Source organism: Cuculus canorus, chromosome 5 (assembly GCF_017976375.1).
Source record: "Cuculus canorus isolate bCucCan1 chromosome 5, bCucCan1.pri, whole genome shotgun sequence".
Taxonomy (NCBI): domain Eukaryota; kingdom Metazoa; phylum Chordata; class Aves; order Cuculiformes; family Cuculidae; genus Cuculus; species Cuculus canorus.
Window position 1 is genome coordinate 55,898,843 of NC_071405.1, and position 22,058 is coordinate 55,920,900.

The 22,058-nt window shown below is 39.8% G+C and overlaps 2 protein-coding genes across 6 annotated transcripts in view; both read left to right on the forward strand.

The window, feature by feature from the left end:
* Positions 1-22,058, forward strand: part of SYNJ2BP (synaptojanin 2 binding protein) — a 133,433-nt gene that overhangs the window by 84,339 nt on the left and 27,036 nt on the right. Inside the window, exon 8 of one of the 4 annotated variants that reach the window (XR_008450133.1) lies at positions 15,852-15,876. The gene's annotated coding sequence lies outside the window, so the exon portion shown is untranslated. Of the gene's footprint in view, positions 1-6,153; positions 6,172-15,851; positions 15,930-22,058 lie in introns of those variants that run through there. The other 3 variants (XR_008450134.1, XR_008450135.1, XR_008450136.1) reach the window with 3 other exon arrangements.
* LOC128852339 (cytochrome c oxidase assembly protein COX16 homolog, mitochondrial) overlaps positions 897-22,058 on the forward strand; it is a 49,721-nt gene continuing 28,559 nt past the window's right edge. Inside the window, exons 1-2 of one of the 2 annotated variants that reach the window (XM_054068462.1) lie at positions 897-1,023; positions 15,852-15,929. In XM_054068462.1, coding sequence (XP_053924437.1) covers positions 964-1,023; positions 15,852-15,929 — 138 coding nt within the window. In that variant the 5' untranslated portion in view covers positions 897-963. Of the gene's footprint in view, positions 1,024-10,033; positions 10,203-15,851; positions 15,930-22,058 lie in introns of those variants that run through there. The other variant, XM_054068461.1, reaches the window with a different exon arrangement.

The window sequence follows — 22,058 nt, forward strand, 5'->3', positions numbered from 1 at the left end:
TTGCCTTCATGTTATTTAGGTGCCCAAGAAGCAGTCATTTTATGCTATGTTAACTTTTTATTCTTCATTTCTGTTTATTTGCCTCTAGGCTGGCAAGGCTCTCAGAACAAGTTAGTGGCCAACAGATTGCAACAACATCAGCATATCTTCTTATTATATATGTTTGATTTTCCTCTCATTTTAGTTTGTAGATGTGTGGTGCCTTACTGACATGTTCAGAAAACGCTTGCTAATTTGGAGCTGCCTCCAGCTCTCTACTTGACCTTGGCTTTCAGATTAGTTAAGATTCCAAACAGAGGTGATCACAGAAGCAGACACATCTGTTCAGTACAGAGCACACTGCACACAAAACACTATCTTCCTAGACATAAGGAGGAATTTCTAGACATAAGGAAGAATTTATTCACCATAAGAGTGGTGAGGCACTGGCACAGGCTGCCCAGGGAAGCTGTGGATGCTTCATCCCTGGAGGTGTTCAAGGCCAGGCTGGATGGGGCCTTGGGCAGCCTGGTCTGGTGGGAGGTGCCCCTGCCCATGGCAGGGGGGTTGGAACTGGATGGGCTTTAAGTTCCCTTCCAACACAAACTATTCTATGGTTCTATGGTTCTATGGTGCTGTGGTTCTACGGTTCTTCTCTTCAAAGCATGGACAGTGCCTGGAAAAATATCATTTTAAAGAAAACACTCTACCAGAGGGACATTCTGTCTGACTTTCAAAAACCACAATTACTTAGATGAAACCTAACTCTACTTCAGCTTAAATCAAAACTATCCCACTTTCTGTAATAGCAACTGCTTTTCATATCACAGCCTTTAACCCAAAGTGCTTTTGTGCCCAGACCCACCCAGCCCGAGCCGACGCCCGGAACCCCGTTTCCCGGGCGCGTGGCGGCGGGGGGAACGCTGCGGCGTGCGGACCTGGCACCGCCGGAAGCGCCGCCCGGCACCCGCGGGGAGGAGGCGCATGGAGAGGCTCCGTAAGCTGTGGAGGGGCCGCACCATGACCTTCGGGGTCCCTCTGTTGGTGAGCGGGGTGTCGGCGGCGGGCACGGCCCGGAACGCTGCGGGAGGCTCGGCCGGAGCGGCAGCCGAGGTTATGCTGGAAGTAGGAGGGGGACTTGGAGGGCCTGGGCCGTGCGCCCTGCTCCACCCGCAGGGTCGGCCGTGGCGGTCAGGGAGAGGGTTAGGAAGAGGGTGTAGAGAGGGACGGTGGGTGCTATCCTCTTCTCCCGAGTGACAGGGGACAAGACAAGGCGGGATGGCCTCAAGCTGCGCCAGGAGAGGTTCGAACAGGATATCAGGAAAAAAGAAGATTCACAGAAAGGGTCATCGAACACTGGCAGAGGCTGCCCAGGGAGGTGGTTGAGTCCCCATCCCTGGAGGGATTTAAAAGGTGGGTAGATGAGGTGCTCAGGGACATGGTATAGCCGCAGATAGGAATGGTTAGACTCGATGATCTAAGAGGTCTTTTCCAACCTAGTGGTTCTATGATTCTGTGTTCCAGACTGAAAGTCAGGCAAGTGCATCTCAGTGGTTTTCCTTCAAAAGGCTGCTTTCATGTCTGACTTCCTTTAGCTCTTCAACCTGAAGGAAGGAATAAATCATTATGTTAAGGGAGTGAATTAGAATCATAGAATCATATAATAGATTGCGTTGGAAGGGACCTTAAAGATCATCCAGTTCCAACCCTCCTGCTGTGGACAGTGAAGAAAGGAATAAATCATTATGTTAAGGAAATGGATTAGAATCATAGAATAGTTTGGATTGGAAGGGACCTTAAAGATCATCCAGTTCCAAACCTCCTGCCATGGGCAGTGAAGGAAGGAATAAATCATTGTGTTAAGGGAATGAATTAGCTTAAGCAATAATAGGAATAAAAAGAGTCAAATCTTGGCCAGCTTGAACTTAGAAAGAATGTGATTGTAACAGGAGTTTAGCTTGTTTACTTGTTGAAACAAGGAACAAATCAAATATTGCAAAGGTAGTTCTGCAGCAGGACCAAAGGACGGACCTGAGCTCACCAAGAGGACACAGTGAGGAAGGAGATAAGATGAAGGCCATCAGAGGCTTCTGAAGATGCAAAGAAACTGTGATGTGCATACAAGAGTGGGTGATAAACTATGATAATGAGTTCCTGGGAAAGGTGGATATGTAACATGTTTCCAGGAGTCTATATGGATATGTATGCTTAACCACTATAAAAGTCATGTAACCAGCCTCAATAGTCGGGCACATTAGGTGGGTTACCCCCTGTGTATCCTGGCACCATTTGTTAAAAGAATACCTGCTTAATAATCAAATTGGCATTGATTATTGAGTTTGGCTTTTTCACGGCATCAAACCAAAGAGTGGTTTTGATTTGGTAATTTGTATATCTCAGTAAATGGAAGGAATTTAACATAAATGGATTGATGGGTTTTAATTAGTTGCTCTCAAAGCCATATGTGAGGCGTGACTATTCAGAATAGTTGAGTTTAGAGAAGACCAGTAAAGTCAATGGAATAGAACAAAATTATAAGACAGCCTGATTGATTGCACTTGCCTAAGTAGCTGTGCACATAAGAGGAAAGATTAATCAACTTGGGTGCACTTACAGATAAAAACTCAGGAAGAAAGATAAAAGCAGCAGCCGGGGCAGTGACTTGACTCAGGTAGTCTGTTTATGCAATTTGTGTCTCATTTTCCATCTATACAGTTGGTTTAGAAAAAGTAAGCAAATTTCGATGTGGATAAAGAGTAGGGCAAAGGATAAGCCCAACATTTGTGTGATACTACTAGAGGAATTAGCATCATCCTCCTCAAATATTCAGCAACGTGTCTTAGAACAATGGAGTGGTCCAAAGAAGGACAGTGGCGCTTGGTAGAGTTCGAGTTTAGCACCATAACTGTGTGAATAATTTGCATCAGCAATTCTACTCCCTGATATTGCAGACAAATTCTTCACATAACACCTTTCATAAAGTGATCAAACATAGTGTAGCGGCTGTTTAGATATCCTGCTGCATGCATGTGTACCTAAAAGGATATCCAGAACTTTGCTGCTTTCATGCTTAGACTGAATTTATTTTGTGTTCTAATTTTTTGTGACTTTTTTTTGGTGGTCTGACATTATTCTTTAGTTTAATAACACCTTTCTTAGATGCTTAAGGTTGGATATTGTTTTAGGTCACAGTCCTGTTGTTTGTGTAATTATTTGAGGTTTCCCTCTTTGCTTTCAAAGTAGTGGGAGCCCAGGCAATTTAGTACTCTCCAGCTCAATTTTAACTCCATAAAAGACTTGGAGAGAATATTAAGTGATTAAATTATAGATGTGTAGAGGTGGTGACCTGGTTGGGTAAAAAGTTACCATTGTTTTCCGATAATAAATATACAAGGTTTGATATTTGATAGGTTAACTGGTGTAGTAGGTGAGGAGATGTAACTGGTAGACAAGATCTTGATGTTGATAAAGCTTTCTATGTTATCTTCCCTGTGAGAATTGCACTTTGAAGAAAGTATGGCAAAGATATATTTCTTACCCTTCGTGTTCTCAAAAGTTTGTAAAAATACTACAATATGTAGTTATCAGGTGCCTTCCAAATTGAAAGATGTCTTAGGTAGGGTGGATCCTGCAGAAATAATGGGGGCTGTAGTGTTGTAGTGATGTTTCTGTTTTTTCACAAGACACAGAAGCTTGTCAAAAGAAAAGTAAACTAACACATGGAACAGGACTCTTCCAGTCTAGTCAATGTACTCAGCTGGAGTAATTTTGCAGCTTTGTGATGCCATTGTACAGATGATGAAGTCAAACCATAATGTCTAGAGGACAGCAACATAAAAGATAGAGCAGTCATTCCACCTTTATGGAATGCCTGTAGGAGTTGGCTTAGTCTATTTTAGAAAAGTCTGAGAAGTTCTGTACATTGTACATGGATATGATTGCTTTTCATAGCTTGAGAAAGAAGTACCAAAATAAATGAGCTTTAGATCAGATATTAGGAAAATATTACTCTTTGTTAGGAAAGAGCACTCATAATACTTTTTTAGGGGGATTGAGAGATTAAACAGCCATCTGGCAGTGATGACATAGATTTTTCTCAGTAGTTCTTCAGTACTGGAGCTGGGACTTCAGTTTCCCAGGCCGAAGTGGACCTGTGGTTGTCCTTTCAGCCCTCCTAGGGGTTTTGCATGATTTGCTATAGGTCATAGCAGGAATTTTTGAGACTTTTGTACTGCCTTGTTTCATTCAATTTCTGTTATCACAGAGCTCTTTCCTCCAGAGACAATACTATATAGAGAAATATTCTATTGTATTTCTTTCCATATCTCCCTGCCTTAAAATTATTCTCCCGTGTGAATACTTCAGAGTGTTTCTGTGTTGCTGCCCAAAGCCTTCCCAAGGAGTAAGAAAAAGAAAATTCATGCAATTCTTGTCAGTTCCCAAGCTATCTATTGAACTCTGAAAGCATTTCTGAACCTGAACAGAATTGTGCTAGAAGATCAATTACAGCAAAAGAGACATGAATCTGTGCAGAGAATCAGGAGGAGCATGCCTTTGTAACCCTTTAAGTTCTACTGAATGTGTTGATAATGCTGAAACTGAAGGTTTCTGTTTGATTCTTACATCTTGTACATATTTCTTTTCACTAGATAGATACTGGACTTAGGGCTGCTGGACTTTTCATCAGTACCATGTTGGCTTTTTTACAAAAAAAATTGAACAGCTTTCATAGCTTCGCTTTTTACACTGCATATTTGAATGAAAAAATCCCTGTGCAACTTTTTCTAAAGGCTTGAAGGTTAAAGAGATCATAATTCAAAGATGCATGATCGTCTCATTATACACATGCACACACAAATATATGTTTAAAATATTCCTTACTTTTTAGTGTATCTTGATCCTTTGTTCTTTTGGGCTTGGGGCTGTTAGAATGTTTCAGTACAGGAGGAATTTTCTTCATTGATCTTGAAACCTCAACCTGACAACAGGTTTCAGAGTAAGATGTGTAAATCACAGTTTTCAGGCATACTTTCTCAGAAGATAAGAGTGTTTCTTTGTAAGCACCAACAAAACCATAGGAGGTGGGAATTAAACCTGCAGGAAACTGCAATTTGTGATTGTTTCCTTTAACTCTGTGAACTTTGCAGATAAGGTATCTCTGCATGGCATAAAACGGTAACCATGCAGGAAAGAGTGATGTAACCTGGCACGGAATATCTTAACAGCTTGAGTGCTACAGGGTGAGTGGTTCTGAAGCACTGGTAAAGATGGCAACATCTGCGTAGATGTTGAGTTGGGCTCTAGCAACCTTACAGCTGTATCTGTAGAATTTGATGCTGTGGTGGAGGGCTGTGACACTTCTATGGTAACTTAAACGTCTTTGTTGGTTATATTGACATCTCCATTTCCTATCATGATAATGGGAACTCTCTCCTTGTCACATGAAGCCTAAGAGGTCTTCAGGATACTTGGTTCTGTTATAGAAAAATAGCTTCAATCACTGGTACTTTATATTCCACAGTCAACTCTACCTGACCAAAAGGGATGTGTCTATCAATATCCTATTGCTGCTGTGATGCTTTTGTCAGACCTTGAGAGAGCAAGGTTCTTTGGTATTACAGCTAGTGGATCCAGTGTTGTACCATCCTTATGAGAGACTGAGCATATGAGGTTATTTCTCTGGTGCGGTTGGAATGTTTGAAGGTTGCTGGAAGGTATGTTTTCAGGCAGGTACAAATGGTGATTCTAGGTCATCGAGGAAACATGTATGGATTTCAAATTGCAAAGCAGTAACAATTTTAAAACAATATGTTAGAAAAAGTTATTTCATATGCTTGCACCACTTCCCAAAACTTGCGTTTGTCATTCTGTCTCTATCTGATTATGGACAAGGATTCTTCGTATTCTCTAAATTGCAAAATGAATGGATAGATGCAATTCCACTCTTAGCTGTAAGGTGCTCCAAAGCTAGTCTGAGACTGTGTTGTTGCTGAAGCGAAGAGGTTGTCAGTGGGATTTCTGCCCTTGATGCCTTTCCCCTATCACGTACAAGGTGGTATACGTGCTGTGCTGAGTGTTGCCAAAAGAGAAGATGGAGATAGCTTGGAACAGTGAAAGACTTCTGTGAATAAGCATATTTCTAAAATATATTTCTATTAATGTTTATGCACACAGATTGTACTACAATGCCATCTACATTGCTGCCTGGAACAGTGCAAGTTTACTTTGATAAACACTATTGAGAGTTGCCAAGAGTGCATGTCATGTACACGACAAGAAAAAAGGTCAGATTAGACGGAGTCCCTAATAATGCTGCATCAACATGGTCAGTGCTTCCAGACACCGTTAGAGAAGGTCAGTGGCATCTCAGGCTCTTGTTAATGAACCAGTTGTCTCTCAAGCTTTTTGACAAACAAAACACCTTTCCCAGACCTCAGGACATGAAATTATGTGTCTGTGGGTTAGTTTTGTTCACTGATGAAGTTGGGGTCATCTGGAAACCATGACAGAAATGTTTTACTAATATTATGAAATGGTATTTTATTGTGCTGTGAGTCACTGAAGGTGAAAGCTTTACAGAGTTAATAGGTAGAGAAACTGTTTCATAATTTAAATGTGCTTAAGTAACTAAGTTTCCCAATATTTTTTCAAATACAGCTTTCCTCTTTTAGTTTAAAACCATTACCCGTTGTTCTGTTGCTACAGGCCCTACTAAAAAGTGTTTCCCCGTCTTTCTTATAAGCCCCCTTTGAGTACTGAAAGGCAGCTGTAAGGTGTCCTTGGAGTCTTCTGCAAGGTGAACCACCCCAACTCAGCCTTTCTTCACAGGGGAGCTGTTCTAGGCCTTTGACCATTTTTGTGGCCCTCTTCTGGACCCACTCCAACAGGTCCACGTCCCTCCTGTGCTGAGGGCTCTAGAGCTGGATGCACTATTCCATGTGGGGTCTCACCAGAGCACAGTAGAAGGGTAGAATCATCTTCCTTGACCTCCTGGCCTTGCTTCTTTTGATGCAGCCTAGGATGCAGTTGGCCTTCTGGGCTACAAGTGCAATGTCCAGCTTCTCATCCGCCAGGACCCCCAGGTTCTTCTCCACTGGGCTGCTCTCAATCTCTTCATCTCCCAGCCTGTATCCATACTGAGGGTTGCCCTGACCTATGTGCAGGACCTTGCACTTGGCCTTGTTGAACCTCTTGAGGTTTTCACAAGCACGCTTCTCCAGCTTGTCAAGGTCCCTCTGGATGGCATCCAGTCCCTCAGGGGCATTAACCTCACCACTCAGCTTGGTGTCATCCACAAACTTACTGAGGGTGCACTCAATTAAATCTTCTGTCATTGATGAAGATGCTAAACAACACCAGTCCCAGAGCAGACCCCTGAGGAACACCATTCATCACTGATCTCTATCTGGACGTTGAACTATTGACCAATACCCTCTGAGTGTGACCATCCAACCAATTTCGTATCCACTGAGCAGTTCATCTATCAAATCCATATCTCTCTGCTTTAGAGAGAAGGGTATTGTGGGGGACTGTGTTAAAGGCCTTAGAGAAGTTCAGATAGATGACATCCATGGGTCTTCCTGTGTCCACTGATGTGGTCACCCCATCATAGAAAGCCACTAGATTGGTCAGGCAGGACTTGCCATTGGTGAAGCCATGCTGAGTGTCTTGAATCACCTCCCTGTCCTCCTGTGCTTTAGGTTAGCTTCTAGGAGGATCTGTTCCATGATCTTCCTAGGCACTGAGGTGAGGCTTACAGGTTGGTAGTTTCCTCGGCCTTCTTTCTACACTTTTTAAAAATGGGTGCAATATTTTCCTTTTTCCAGTCACCAGGGACTTCTCCTGACTGCCATGACTTTTCAAATATCATGGAGAGTGGCTTGGCAAGCACATCTGCCAATTCCCTCAGAACCCTTGGATGAATCTCATCCAGTCCCTTAGACTTATGTACATCTAGGTTCCTCAAGTGGTCATGAACCGGATGTTCTCTTACAGTGGGAGGAGACTTTGCTCTCCCAGTCTACATCTTGCAGCCCATCCTCTCGAGAGGTGTGAGAAGAGAGGTTCCTAGTGAAGGCTGAGGTAAAAAAGTTGTTGAGTGCTTAAGCCTTCTCATCTGTTCTTGCCAGCTTGACAGTCTTACTCATCAGGGCAGGTACACTATCTTTAACTTTTCATTTCTGGTTTACATACCTGTAGAAGCCCTTCTTGTTATTCTTTGCATCCCTTGCCAAGTTCAGCTCCAGCCAGGCCGTTGCCTTCCTGACCTTATACCTTCACAGCCGGGTAGTGTCCCTACACTCTTCCCAGGATACCTGACCCTGCTTCCACTGCCTATGCATTTCCTTGCCCTTTAGTTTGAGCCACAGATCGCGACTCAACCATGCTGGTCTTTTGCCGTTCTTGCCAGACTTCTTGCCCCTGGGGATTGAGACCCCTTGTGCTCTATGGAAAATGTCCTTAAAGACCTGCCAGCTCTGTTCTGCTCCCTTCTCCCTAAGGGCAGTTTCCCAAGGGGTCCTATCAACTGACTCCTTGGGGAGCTGGAACTTTGCTCTCCTGAAATTCAGGATCCTGACTTTACTCTTCATTTGATCCATATACTTCACGACCTTGAACTCTACCAGTGTGTGATTGCTACATCGCAGGCAGCCTCCAACCTTGATGTCCCCAAATAGCTTACTTGCATTGGTGATCACCAGGTATCGCATCTACCCTGGGAGTCATTATCTGACTTTAAAAGTTGTCTTCCATGCATTCCAGGAGTCTCTTAGATTGCCTACAGCTCGCTGTGCTACTCTTCCAGCAGATGTCCGGATGGTTCTGATATTGTTTGAAAAAGGATTACTGATTACTGCAGTTGGCATTTTTTGCTTTTAGATATGTCAGTATTGTTGTTAACGTCATTCACATTATCGCCTTTACCAATTCATAATATTAAATTGCAGGACTTTAATATCTGTTACTGCACGTAACTTTACAATAACATTTGACATATGCAGAACAGTTGATTTAAATGCTAATGTGCTTTTGAGGGATGAATCAAATTTAACATTTTCCCATGAGAAGAGCATTGTGACTTCTAATAATTGTAGATAAATTTTGATTGTCTGTAAAAGTCACAAGTATTACATTTGTAGCCTAGAAAAGCAACAACTACAAACCTGGTTTTAGAATTTTGAAATGGTTGATCCCAGTCAGCAAATCACAGTGTCGCTTTTATGCTTCAGTGATTTGTATTATAAATATTTGGTCTCTAAGCTTATAGTGGTGAGATATGTCTTCAGCTTCCTCTGTGCTTCTGCTTTGCATCTCCTCTTCATCTGTGTGTGTTTGAATCCACAGCAGAGTGTGGAACTGTTGCAGACAAAACCACCCCCTGGAACTGTTTGTGCTGGAGTGGAAGTCAGCGTGTTCAAGCTGAATGGGCTACTGTGGACTCCAGTTTGTGCAGTCTGAATTAGTTGACTTGCATCTTTCAGTTGACTGTCAGACCGTAAAATTTTTGAGCTCTGCTTTTGAATCAATGTCCTAAGCTTTTCTTTTGATTCTTAATCTTTGAATTCTGTTTTCCAAATACATGTTACGCTAACAAATAGGCACTCTTTAGTACTTCAGATTTCCCTTCCATTTAATTTCAGAATGTAAAGGGTGTATTTGAATTGTTTAATGCTGTTAGAATGGACTAATTTGGTACTCAGGGCAACTGAGGTTCTGTGTTGAGCTTCAGAACAGGAACATAAGTACAGACTTGCCTATTCTCACTTTGTGTGTTTAGTCCTGCTCAAAGCTTGTACCTTCTTTGGGGGATAGTGAAGGTAAAGATGTAAGATTAGTATTTACACTATAGTATGTTTCATCTTCATCCCCTGTTCAGTGTTGTTGATAGGGAAATATTGCTTGACTTGTATTGGTTTCTTTTTATGCTTTATTGCAGTTTTCAGTTTATTGCTGTTTTGATCTGGGCCTAACACATCACAAGAACACCAGGTTGCCATGAGATGTAAGCAGTTTCTCATTGTAGTGTACCTTGGCTACATTTGAACCTGTGAGTAAAGAGAATGATAATTTTAATAATTAATTGAAATTTTGGCTTTTTGAAGCTTATGAAAAAGAGAAGATGGAGTTCAGAAACTGCAGCTTGGCTGCCACAGCAGGCTTGGTTTGCAAACAGCTGCAGCTGCTGGGTGAAATTCCCCTGTCATCTGACCAGCCCAAGCAATGTATGTAATGCAAAATGACAGTGCTGTGGCTGAAAATGCCTTTTTTTCACTAATGCTTATGCTGAGGAACATATGGGTTTCTATCTTTTTTTCATTGTTCTTAGATTGGTTTCTATTAAATGCATTTTTCTGTGCTTTCCAGCCTGTTATGAAATGGACATTTTAGTAAACAAAGGTTTTGTTTTCTTTCTAAGATAATAGTAGCACTGAAAGAACACAGAGAATTTTTGTTGTACTTTGGCCTGTATCCATTCGTATTTCCAGTCTTCAAAATCGTTGCTTTGAACATACTCTAAACTGAGCCAATTAACCTGATACCTTGGGTCAAGTTTAATACTCTACAGAGTTCTACATGCTGTGTAAAATGTACTCTTCTGTTTTATCACTTAGTTAGGATTGGCTCCAGTTTATACCAGCTGCTGTCCCGGGTTGCCAGCATGGTATCTATGAGGTCATCTACTGGCATATTCCATCTGTTTTTTAATGTAATGTAGTTAAGTCCTTCTGCAATTTGTGAATTCTGGTATACACATTACATCAGTGCATTATCTTACTTTGTCATGCTTTTAAATGGGATGCATAGTTTTGGGTTTTGTTTTTCCCCCAAGGATGCCACTAATCTGAACTAAGAATGATTTAAATTTGTTGCTGACGCAAAAAAAAGGTAGACCCAATTCTGTTCCCATCAAGGGTGGGAGAGAATTTAGCAGGTGTCTGAGAAGACTGCTGTTTTCCTCTCTTCCAGCTGTAATCGCTGTTGGAAATAATTTCTTGAGAGTTAGAGCTGGCAGAGGGGGGCGCTTCAGGTTAAGATGACTTGCTTGGGTCTTCTCTGCGACTGGCAGTTTGCCCTGCTACTTTCCTTAAGGAACAAATAAAAGACTTCAGTCTTCCGGGCTGTCAGATTGCCATCTTTCACCAGTCCTGCACTGCATATACAAAAGTTCTTTACAAAGGAAGCCCCGAAAACCTTTATACTGTGAACACTGCTAAGTAAAATAAAATCGTTCATGTGACTGTTCTAGTTTTAAAGCTCATGATGAATAGCTGGAGGGCTTTGCAACAGCAGTCTTGAAGAAGAGGTTAGAAAATTATCATTTTTCTTCTTCAGTGATATGTATCAAAACATTTTCTGCCACTGCATAGTCTGTGTTGCGAGCACTGAATGCAGTGATTTGGTTAATTTAGGAATTTGTGACAAAAGCAATTTGTAAACTGGCTTTCACACTTGGTGCTATAGCAGTAGTGGATTTCTCTAACAACAGGGATGCCTATAACACCTCTGGTGCTGCTAGAAGAATAGTTTATTTTGTTGACCCGAGGAACTGAAGATGGCTGCTTTATGCAGAAGACAAAAAAAAAAAAAAAAATAGGGATCTGCTGTGAGTCCCAAGTTCTTCTGCTGTTAGGAGTCCTCAGTGGACATCTCACTGTAGTTGGTGACAAATACAAGTATTTTGCATCCTAAGATGCAGTTCAAGGGATCAGTCTGATGCCATCCATAACTGATTGCATAACATACTTCCCAATGGAGAAGTGAACAAATAGGATTTTAAAAAGAATGTTATAGAAGAGAATTTTGTGTCATTTTTTTTCATAAAACATTCATTGAGGTTGCTGAGTGTATGTGACAGATGGTGCTCTTATGTCACATCCTATCTTTCATTTTGTTTTGCAACATGCAAGTCTTCCATGCATGCATGATTGAATTACAACATTGTAGGGTTGGGTTTTTTTGTGTAGTCACTGAAACATAAAGGAATAATCCAATGGGAGATCTCTACGGGGGGCGTTGTGCTAGTAGTGCTGTTAAGCTGTTTGCTTTGGTGTAAAGAAAAAAGCGAGAATTGTTATTTCTTCAGTCCGCTGAATACGTTCAAGAAACTAGACAGGTGACGTTCACTACATGATAAGATTTTTTTCTCTACGTTCTGAAGCACACAAATTGAATTGTTCCCTCACAATAAAAGCATGCAGGTATAAAAAACTTCCCAACTTGGTTACTCTCCAGATGCTAATGCCTTAACATTTAATGATGTAAGTTAAATGTATGATCCTAAAACTGGAATGAAGAAAAACATATCTTAATTGTCATTATACGTGGTATTACTTTCCCCCTTTTGGTTAACTGCAGAGTGCACTTGAGCTTGACATAATTAGAATGTTGCCAGTCTGTTTTATTTGTGTGGCATCCTGAGTAGCTTCTACTTCTCTCATGTCTGCACTAGTGGATGGAACACACTGAACTTTGCTGTTGCCCTTGGCTTACGTTGAGCAGATCCATCCATTGTAGTGCTTATATAACTGAAGAGTGTTTTCCAAAGAATGTAGAGATTGGCTCTGTTTTACAAATTGGAGAGCTAAAAATGTATGCAAGACACACAGAATATGCAAACCAAACAAGCTGATAATGTTGCTGGAATTTTTTATTTTAGTCTTATCCCACTTATAAATTATTCTGACTAGTGACTCTTGATGCTTCATTGCTGTTTGTGTGTATGCATTCTTCCCTTTACCTACAGTTAACTAAAATGAAGGTAGTGAGGACATCTTCCCTCATAATGCAAAACCAGAAAGGAAATGCTTAAACCAAGCCTAATATTTCCACTCGATGCATTGTCAGTCATTGAGTCCTTTACTAACTCTAATGCTATTATAGTTGCATAAACTAATTTTTTCCTTCTTTTATTGGCTTTTGAACACAGTTCTCAAAAATCTAATTGACTGAATAGCTGTCCATTGCTTCTCAGGCTTGTGTAGATCAAGGCAATCGTGCTCGATTGTCAGCTAACTGTATTGACATGCTGTTGGCTGATTAAATAAGTGCTAAATATGACTGGTTCTGGTCTGTTTTTTCAGTGAAGTCTTAGACATCATGTTAGGTTGTTTTGATCATTGCTCAAGTAAAATTGTAAACGTATTATTTATATTTTTGTGTGTTTTCTGTGCTTTTGAAAATGATTTTATCTTAATACTAACCCTTATGCTGAATGAAAAGCAAAAATACATCAGAAAGCAATTTTTTTCCCCTATAGTAGTATAAGGGTGACCTGAGTAAAATTACAGTCTCAGGGCAAAGAACTGAGAGGTATGTGTGTGTGTATCAACTTCTTTATAATGTAAATGTAAAATGCACTGTATAATAGATGGTTGCTGTCAAACAAGTGACAGAACTTGATGTGACAAAATGAGTAGCACATGACTTATTTCATGCAACAACCTTCTACTTGATTTCCCTTAGTTAGAGTGTACATAACATGGGTTTGAATGATCAAAGCTACAGAATGTAATATTTCTTTTTTTAGCTTCGAGCATGGTTTTGTAAGCCACAATGTGTCTTTCTATTACATTAATAGTTACAATGAGCAGGCCAAATAAAAGTTTTCCACTTGTTCGTATTGCATCTTGTAATACTTCATGCAAGTTTGTTGTTGGGCAGACTAATTTTTAACTGATTTCACAAGAAATTGCTACTTTCTGCTTAGTTAAGCTACTGTGTGTTGAACAATTTCTAGTGCAGTTGCTTTTGCTCTGCCATAGCTACTATTTGACAATGCAATAATACACACAAAAGCAATAGGTTGTGGTTTGTAACAGCCATGGGCTTGCCTATAGCACTTCTGATTTCTGTTCATTAGGAGTCAAAAATTTTAAATTAACTCATTGGCTGTTAATTAACGTCTTACTTGTTAGGAGTTAAAAGGGATCAGCTAATGAAACTGTATGCTGAGGTGTCAACCATATTAAAATTCAATTACACTCTGATCCTTGAGACTTTAAGCATTATGTGTTACCCTGTCTTCAGCTGACAAATCTTCAGCTTTGATTGATTAAATCTTGAATAATTTTCAGGTTCTTTTCAGCTATTTTGAATACTTAATTTTCTGTTTCCTGTTATGCTTTCTTACTAAAATACTGACACATGGGGAAAACTTTTTTTTTTTCACTTTATATGAATACCTTTCTTTCTGTTGCGTATCTTGATTATTACATATTTGCAAGGACATCATTAATTCCTTGACCAGTTATGATACAAGTATGGTGCCATCCAGTTTGTGGTAGAGCAGATTTCTAGTTCCTGAAAGTTAACTTGCTACCACATGATGAGTTTCTGATTAGCTTTCTGAAATCAGAGTTCTGTGGCCTAGCAGCTGGATGTTCCTATCACAAAATTTTCGTCTATTTGTTTCTAATTCTCAGTGACATTCTTAGGCTTGTTAAAAGGACAAGGCCAGAAAGAAACTGTGGAGCCTTTAGCTTCTGGCTGCTGGTGAAGGTTTCCCTGTTCCATGAACAGACCGCAGTAATTCCTGAGTACCAGTCTGTAACATACCAGCATCTAAGTGTGCGTGGGGAGTGCCTTCATGCAGCAGTCAGTAGTTTTACCTGCTTGATGGGAAATCATGTGGGTTTTTGTCATAATTTAAATTGAATGCATATGGCTTTGTGGCCTCACTGACTAGAGCTTTGGATACTATATTTTTTGGAAAGAACAGAGGTTTTAGCTACCTTTGCAATGTAATTGTAGCTGTTCCTGGACAAAGGATGCTGCTGCAAACCTCATATGTAGCAAGAAGTCAGCCAGCATTGTGTAGAAAAGAGTTACCAGTGCAGCAACAGCCTATAAGGAAGGGCTGTAACAGCAATGTGGTGTGATAAAATAGGGTGGTGTTGGGGTTGGTTGGTTTGGGGTTTTTTTTGTTCAGGTCCTTAGGGCTTCCTCATGCTTCCACCTTAGATGCACATCTCTAGATAAAGCCTTTTGGCTTTCTGTGCATCTGCCTTAACAGAGAACAGCAGACGGAGTCTGTCAGGTCAAAGCAGGAGCAAGAGGCCTGATTCTTCCACAAAGTAGCTAGATTTCTAAGCTAATTCTCGAGTCATTAATGGTGTTTGTTAACAATACTTGATCTTTTGTTTGATCTGTCCATTTTAAATGGTAAAAATGCATAGGCAGTTTTATGATATCCTTCTGTAATAAGACAGAATCATTTAATGATTTCTTTATGTAAATATGAAGGGCCCCTACTCTCCTGCCCCCCATTTTTCTCTTTGTTATTCTTGTTCATAAGCATCACAGATGTGAAGGGAATTGCAAGACAATTAAGGAGGCACTAATAAAAGTTCAGGTGTACTGGATATGATTTCCTAGCCTATGTGATAATGGATAATGTGTCATTGAACCAGAGCTTTAATCAGCGGTTCTGTTCAGAAGCTTAATTAGATTTCATACCCATCAGAGTACGTTGGTGTGGCATTGTTACTTCCCTATAGAGTTTGAAAAGGGTGAGAATACATCAGGTGGCAGTGAGGTAAAGGTTCCTTTGCTGCAGTTATGTTAGGAAGCCATATGGAAAGGAACAAGAACAGTTAAGAGGAGAGGAAGTCCCTAGAAAATGTGAGTCATGAAGCATCTATCTTTGTATGAAGGAGGAGATTTGTCAAATCCAGACCCAGAGAGTGGAAGTCTCTGACTTTACATATATTTCCTCTCCCCCTATACATATCTTCCATTTGATTATTTTCTTCAGTTCCTGGTATTTCTGTTGGATGAATAGTGGAGTCCCTTAGTAAATTAATTGGGTCAGTATGCAAATTGTTGTTTTCTGTAATAGTCCTAACACTTGTTTTCATTTTGTTGTTTTTCAGCTGTATCTTGTTGGAGGATCTTTTGGACTCCGTGAGTTTGCTCAGATAAGATATGATGTCCACAAGCTTCATGGCAAGGTAGTTGAAATGTTTTTCTTTACTGAAATGTTTTCCTTTTCTTCTTAATTTCATTTTGTGTATGTAGTGTCTTCTAAAAGATTGCTAGGGCAAGCAGACTATTGGTTTTGGGGATTTGCTTTCACTACTGGCCCCTGGGTTATGGCTGAGGCTCTTAGGCAGGGAGTAGTGTAGGTATCAGTAAAGAGTCTGTCCTGTTTGCCTGTTGTGTTTCTGTCATTTTTTTTTCGTCAGATTCATACTTGGTGAATTACATTTGGCCTCTGAGGTCTGCACTGTGACTGCAGCACTGGGAAAAAAATGGTAGTAGTTGTGGTTGTTCAGATCTATGCAGCTTCTTGTCCTAGCATTTATAATGAAACAAAGCATCATAAGCATAGCACATAAGCGCTCTGAGGGGAGGCTTCTGCACCCTGGAGCTTAAGAGCTCTGAAAAGCTAAAAGAGGATGTCTGTATTCTGCTCTAACCAGTATTGCTTAAGGCTGCAGCACCTTTTCTGTGTTTTCTTTTTCTTTACATTATGATTTTATTTAGGAATAGTTGAAATTTAAATAAAGAGCAATGCAGTGTTGGCTGAGAACTAGCAACAACAACTTTGGGCTTGTTTGTAGACAAATCAAAGCAATGCGTTCCACTACTGTCTGTTTCTGTGTCCATGAAACAGACTTAAGAACCGTTCTAATTTGTTAAATAACATATCAAAAGAGTATAGAATACTTTTTAACAGATAAATGGAAACAAACCTAGTTTAAAATTTACATGAAACTTGGGGGAAAAATATTAAGTAATTTAAAAATGGTGTTAAAAGTTCTGATGGTCATAACAATGTTTAATTTTTCACTGGTTGAAATGTTTGTGTTGGAGTAGAGTATGCTTTTCTTGTGTAACACACTGACTAGCATAAGTCCTTCTCAGAACAGGGACAGGGGCTTCTTTTGGGGAGTTGGGCAGTTATATGCAAATTGCAATAGGCAATAAAATAAATAGTATTTTTTGTTACAGTTGCTCCTTTGGGTTAATAACAATGTTTAATTATATAGCATTTCTCATACAATGAGTTCAAAAGACTTTAACAGTGTTTAAAAGAATCAAGCTTTATGGCCTTACTGTCAGAAAAAGCAGGGTTAGTATTTCCCTTTTATTGCTGAAAAAATGGAAGTCGTAAAAAGTTAAGCAACCTATCCAAAAGTAGGCTAGGATTTGTAATATCTGAGTGCCTGTTGGTTTTGATCAAGCTTTAAGGATGTGCAAAATATACTATGCCCCATTTCGCAAGAACTCCTAAACTTGTTTTCTTGCTAGTTCAACTGCTACGGAGACAGGATGTAGAGGATCCTTTTGTGGTATATCTCTGCTACATTTGAAATGCTAAACTATGATCCCTTTCCTTCAAAAGTATTTGTTCTTTCACTTTTTTAGCCTAACAATTCTCATGGTGCTGAGAGAGAAACCATGTTAGTAGACAAGTTCTCAATTCAAAGGAAGCGTTATGGTTGAACAAGTGTCTGTTTCAGTGACTTAAGGGTTAACTGCCACTTTCTCTTTGTATTCTTGTGGCTGAGTGAGCAAAAGCTGTATAAAGCCTCCGTTATTAATGTCAAACTGGCTTTTGATGAACGTTCCTTGGTAGTTTGATTTTTTTAGGGGGAGAACGGTTTGGTGGTAATGCGTTGGGCTGGGGCTTGGAATAGGGCTGGGAGAGAGACAGAGCCTAGAGCTGTAGCTGGAGTGGGGCTGGAAAGGGGCTGCAAAAGGAATTCTGTCCTCTTGTTCATTTAGGCTCCGGCTTTGAATCTTGGGCTAAGGCTCAGTCAATGTGTAGGATAGAGAGACATAGCCTAGAGCTGAAGTTGGAGGGAGGCTATTAGCATCTCAAGAACAGATGTTTTATCCATTAAGAATAGTATTTTTGGATATCAGGGCTTTGTATATGCCCATCTCTTGCAAAAGCATAAAAACATTTTAGGTACCCCTTGATTTACTCAGGGTACCTAAATCAGTCATGTTCCTTCAGCATGCTGAATGTTCTGTGTTTGAAGTGAACTTGCGCTCAGAATTTCATTGGTTTAAATACCTGTTTATGCTAGTCAGAATTCTCCTGAAACTAATCAAGGATTTCTCCATTATTGTTGCCAATTGTTTCTCCACTTTTGTTGCCAAAATGTCCATTAATGGAGAAATCATTATGTTCGGTAATTGTTTCTATTCTGGGAAGAATTTATACAAACCAAAATTAGTTCTAGAAAACCAGGTGTGCTTACAGGAAAATCGTGGAATTAATGGAGAAGAGATGAGGAGGTCTGTATAGACATTGTCCCAAACACCTTTATTATCAAATGGAAAACTAGGACCATCCTTTGTCTTACTTCTTGTTATGTATGCCATTGAATAGAGATGCTTATTTAAGGAGATGTTTTATAGAAAATGTGACTTTATTAAATATACAGAAAATATTTCCTTTTGAATATATTACAATAAATTATTTCTCTTGACTGTGTTCCTGTTGTTGTCATTCAAGGCATGGTTAGGGACTTGCTGATTCAGATCTATTTTTGATATAAGAATCTTGTACATGTGGAATAGTCTGTACCATTGGCTGATAGTTACTGTAGAGGGTTAAAGAGAAACAACATGCTAACTACCTGGGAAAATCTAGACATTTAGGCTATCAGCAAACCATTTAGATTAAGGAAACAGAGTTTGTAAGCTCCAAAACTGATTTATTGAGGAAATATTATTGCAAGGGAGGTTCTCAGAGCAGGGGGAGGGCATAGGACTGAGCAGATTTCTCTAGGGTAACATGCAGCAGGAGCACTTTGAGGAAAGCCAGAATCTCCAGGTCATTTTGTCACAGAATCACAGGATCACCAGGTTGGAAAGGACCCACTGGATCATCGAGTCCAACCATTCCTAACACTCCCTAAACCATGTCCCTAAGCACTTCATCCACCCTTTCCTTAAACACCTCCAGGAAGGCGACTCGACCACCTCCCTGGGCAGCCTGTTCCAGTACCCAATGACTCTTTCTGTGAAGAATTTTTTTCTGATATCCAACCTGAACCTCCCCTGGTGGAGCTTCAGGCTATTCCCTCTTGTCCTGTCCCCTGTCACTTGGAAACATCAATTGTCAGGAAACATCAATTAGCTTTTGAAGTCTACAAATAATTCCTGCTGCTGATCATGTACCATAGTGTTACTGTACTGACTTCTTTACTGTTTACAAATGATGTAGATCCTGTTCACTTCTGCTTTGCCCTAATGCAAAGTGAGTCCACCCCAAAAGTAGAATGCTAAGAAATGAGAATAATAATAATGTCTTACTGAGTCAGAGGCAGTGAAGAATGAAAACGAGAGAAGTTAGACCCTTCTCCTATGTAAGTTTTACCTGAGAATCAGCTGTTGTGCATTAAAAGAGGTATGACCATTGCATGGTGCTCCAGAGTTAAACTCCAGTTGAAAATGAAGATACATGATCTATTCTTTCAGAATGCCATCCTCCGTGAGCAAAAAAGTTGTAAACCTGGAAAGAGTATGAAGAAGTGATGGTGGTTGTGTGAAGCATCCTCATTAGTAATTCCACGTGTCCAAGTAGATTGCCTTTAAAATTTCTGTAAAGGAAATGGCAGTGTTTTGAGCTCCTTGGCTAATCTTTTTGGCTAATTGACAGGCACATAATTACGTATGAGAAGCTGCTTGTAGACACCTGCAAGGTGTTAGCATTGCCATTGTCACTTATTGTCTTGAAGTCCTAACTTATGAAATTATATAACTGTGAGGATCTTAACTTTCATTTTGTAGTCGTAGACCTTGGAGCTGGGAAGGAGAGTACATATGATGTCTAGAGGATTATCCTGGAAGCTTTACTGTCCTTTGAAAAAGAAAAGAATGAGAAGTGGAAGAATAAAGAAGGCTAACGCGATGACTTATGAAACTCTGACATTTTACTGTTTTACAGCTCTTCTCATAATTGGGATTGATAGTGATTTAAGGATGTTGACTGTCTGGTTGGTTATACTCAGTATTACAGTTTTAGAAAATTGTTGGTGGGTCCCTGGTGGTGTCCTTTAACATCGTGTCTTGAAGCTCATGAATGAGTGTCAGGGGACCCACTGCAGGATGTGTTTTGGATAACTTACACTGATTTCATAGGAAATTTGATTTCTACCTTGTTCAGGTTCTTGGTTCAGTTCCCTCCTCTACCATGGAGCTCCTCTCTGCTTATGAGCAAGTCACTGAATTTTAGTGACTCTCACTTTCTCAGTCTGTCAAAGGGAGATACTTAATGCTGCTCCACAGTACTTAGGGAATAGGAAAGTTAATTAATTCAAATAGAAGGAATTATTTAAATTCAAATGAATATTTTTTAAAAATGCTTCCTTAGGCTAGATCCATTAATTCAAGTGTTTTTGTAAGGATGAAATAGTTCAGGAGGAAATGGGAGCAGAGAACTGACCAGTTTCCAGGAAGCCTTTGTATCGGGGGAGAACATAACTGGAATTTGCCTCAGGAAGGTTCAGGAAGCCAGTTCAGCATTTTCTCATTATTATAAGTGGGTAGTTGAGAAGTAAGTATCTGCTTATTAGAATGCTTCTGTGTTGCAGTTGACATACTACTGTGGTTCACAGGCATAGTGTGGCTTGTTTTAAACCATTGAGTTGAGATGGTGACAACTGCAGCAAGCGCAATGTTTAAATGAGGTAGCAATGTCCGCCTAAGAAGGGGAATAAATTTGGGAGTAACTGGACAATACTAAGCTGTCTTGCTGGCTGGCACATTCATGTTGCTGTCATTATGTAAACTAGCTCAGGTACGTCTACAGGACTTGCAAACATAGGCCAACCCTTAGATATTACAACTAAAATTGTCGGTTGGTTATTGCTTCTATTTTACCTGCCTATGAACTCCACCTACATAAGATTTCTCTGTCCCAGCAGAATTTTGGTTTGTTTTTGTTTTGTGTTGTTTCATTTTGTTTCGCTTTGATTTGGTTTTGTTGTTTGGAGTTCCCCTCCCAAAAAAAGTGTTACAGAATGAAATGTCATTTAAAAGGTTATCGTAAACTTAGTATGATTTCTGAACAATCTGTCATGTTTCTATATGTCACATAGTTTTCTTCTTTTAACTATTATATTTCATATGAGGTGAAGGTTTTAAAACATAATCACGTAAACTTCTGAATATGTCTGTAGCATTTAAAATTAAACAAATAATGATAGTTTTTATTTATAGTTGTGAATGTCAGCAGATTGTCCCCGTCATTAAACATTTTGCGAGCTGCTAGTTCTAGATAGAGTTTCTTTATTGAAAGCTGTCTTGTTTATCTTATTTGAGGACCCACATCTGTGTTTGGAAATAGTATTTCCTCTATTTGCAAAGCTACCAAAGATATTACTAATTTAACTGAGATAGCAAACAGTATTGTAGCTAGATATAAAGGTATGGTTTTCACTTTCTTCCCCCAGATTGTTCAACTAACTGAAAATTGTAAGGTATTTTTATTGCATTTTTAAATAAACCTCTGTGCTTGAAATCATCTTACAGCTCTGTGTTCTCAAAGCCTTTCTAAAATTTGACAACTTTACCATTTCAAGCAGTAATCTGGATAGGACAAGTTCGTGTGATTGGACTGAACTGGCACATCTGTGGTGTTTTATTTTTTCTAATGACAACTAATGGACTTAACACTATTACTGCCACCCCAGGTCGTTCCATGCACTCTGTGTGTGTTATGCAGCCTTTATGCTTGATTTTGTTCCAAATATATTTAGACTCATCCTCTAGACTTTCTGGTGTGCCAATACTCCTTAGTAATGCCAAAGTCAATTTAAATTAACAATGTTATTCATAAAAGTAGTCTAAATGGGTTATTTGTATTATTCGAGTTAAGAAAGTGCAATTTAAACACTCAGTACCTGCTCAGCTAAATCTAAATGTGTGTTGTGGTGCTGTGCTCTAAGTCAGGGATTTATCTTGATTATGTGTCCATTGTCTTAAATGAAATGCTTGGTTTTAGATAGCTATCCAGGCAGCCTATACAGATGGTTTGAGAGAGAAATGCCCCCATAATATACTTCATTCAATTTTAAAATAGATGCTTGTGAAAGATGTTCTCTTTTGGCTGGTGTAGA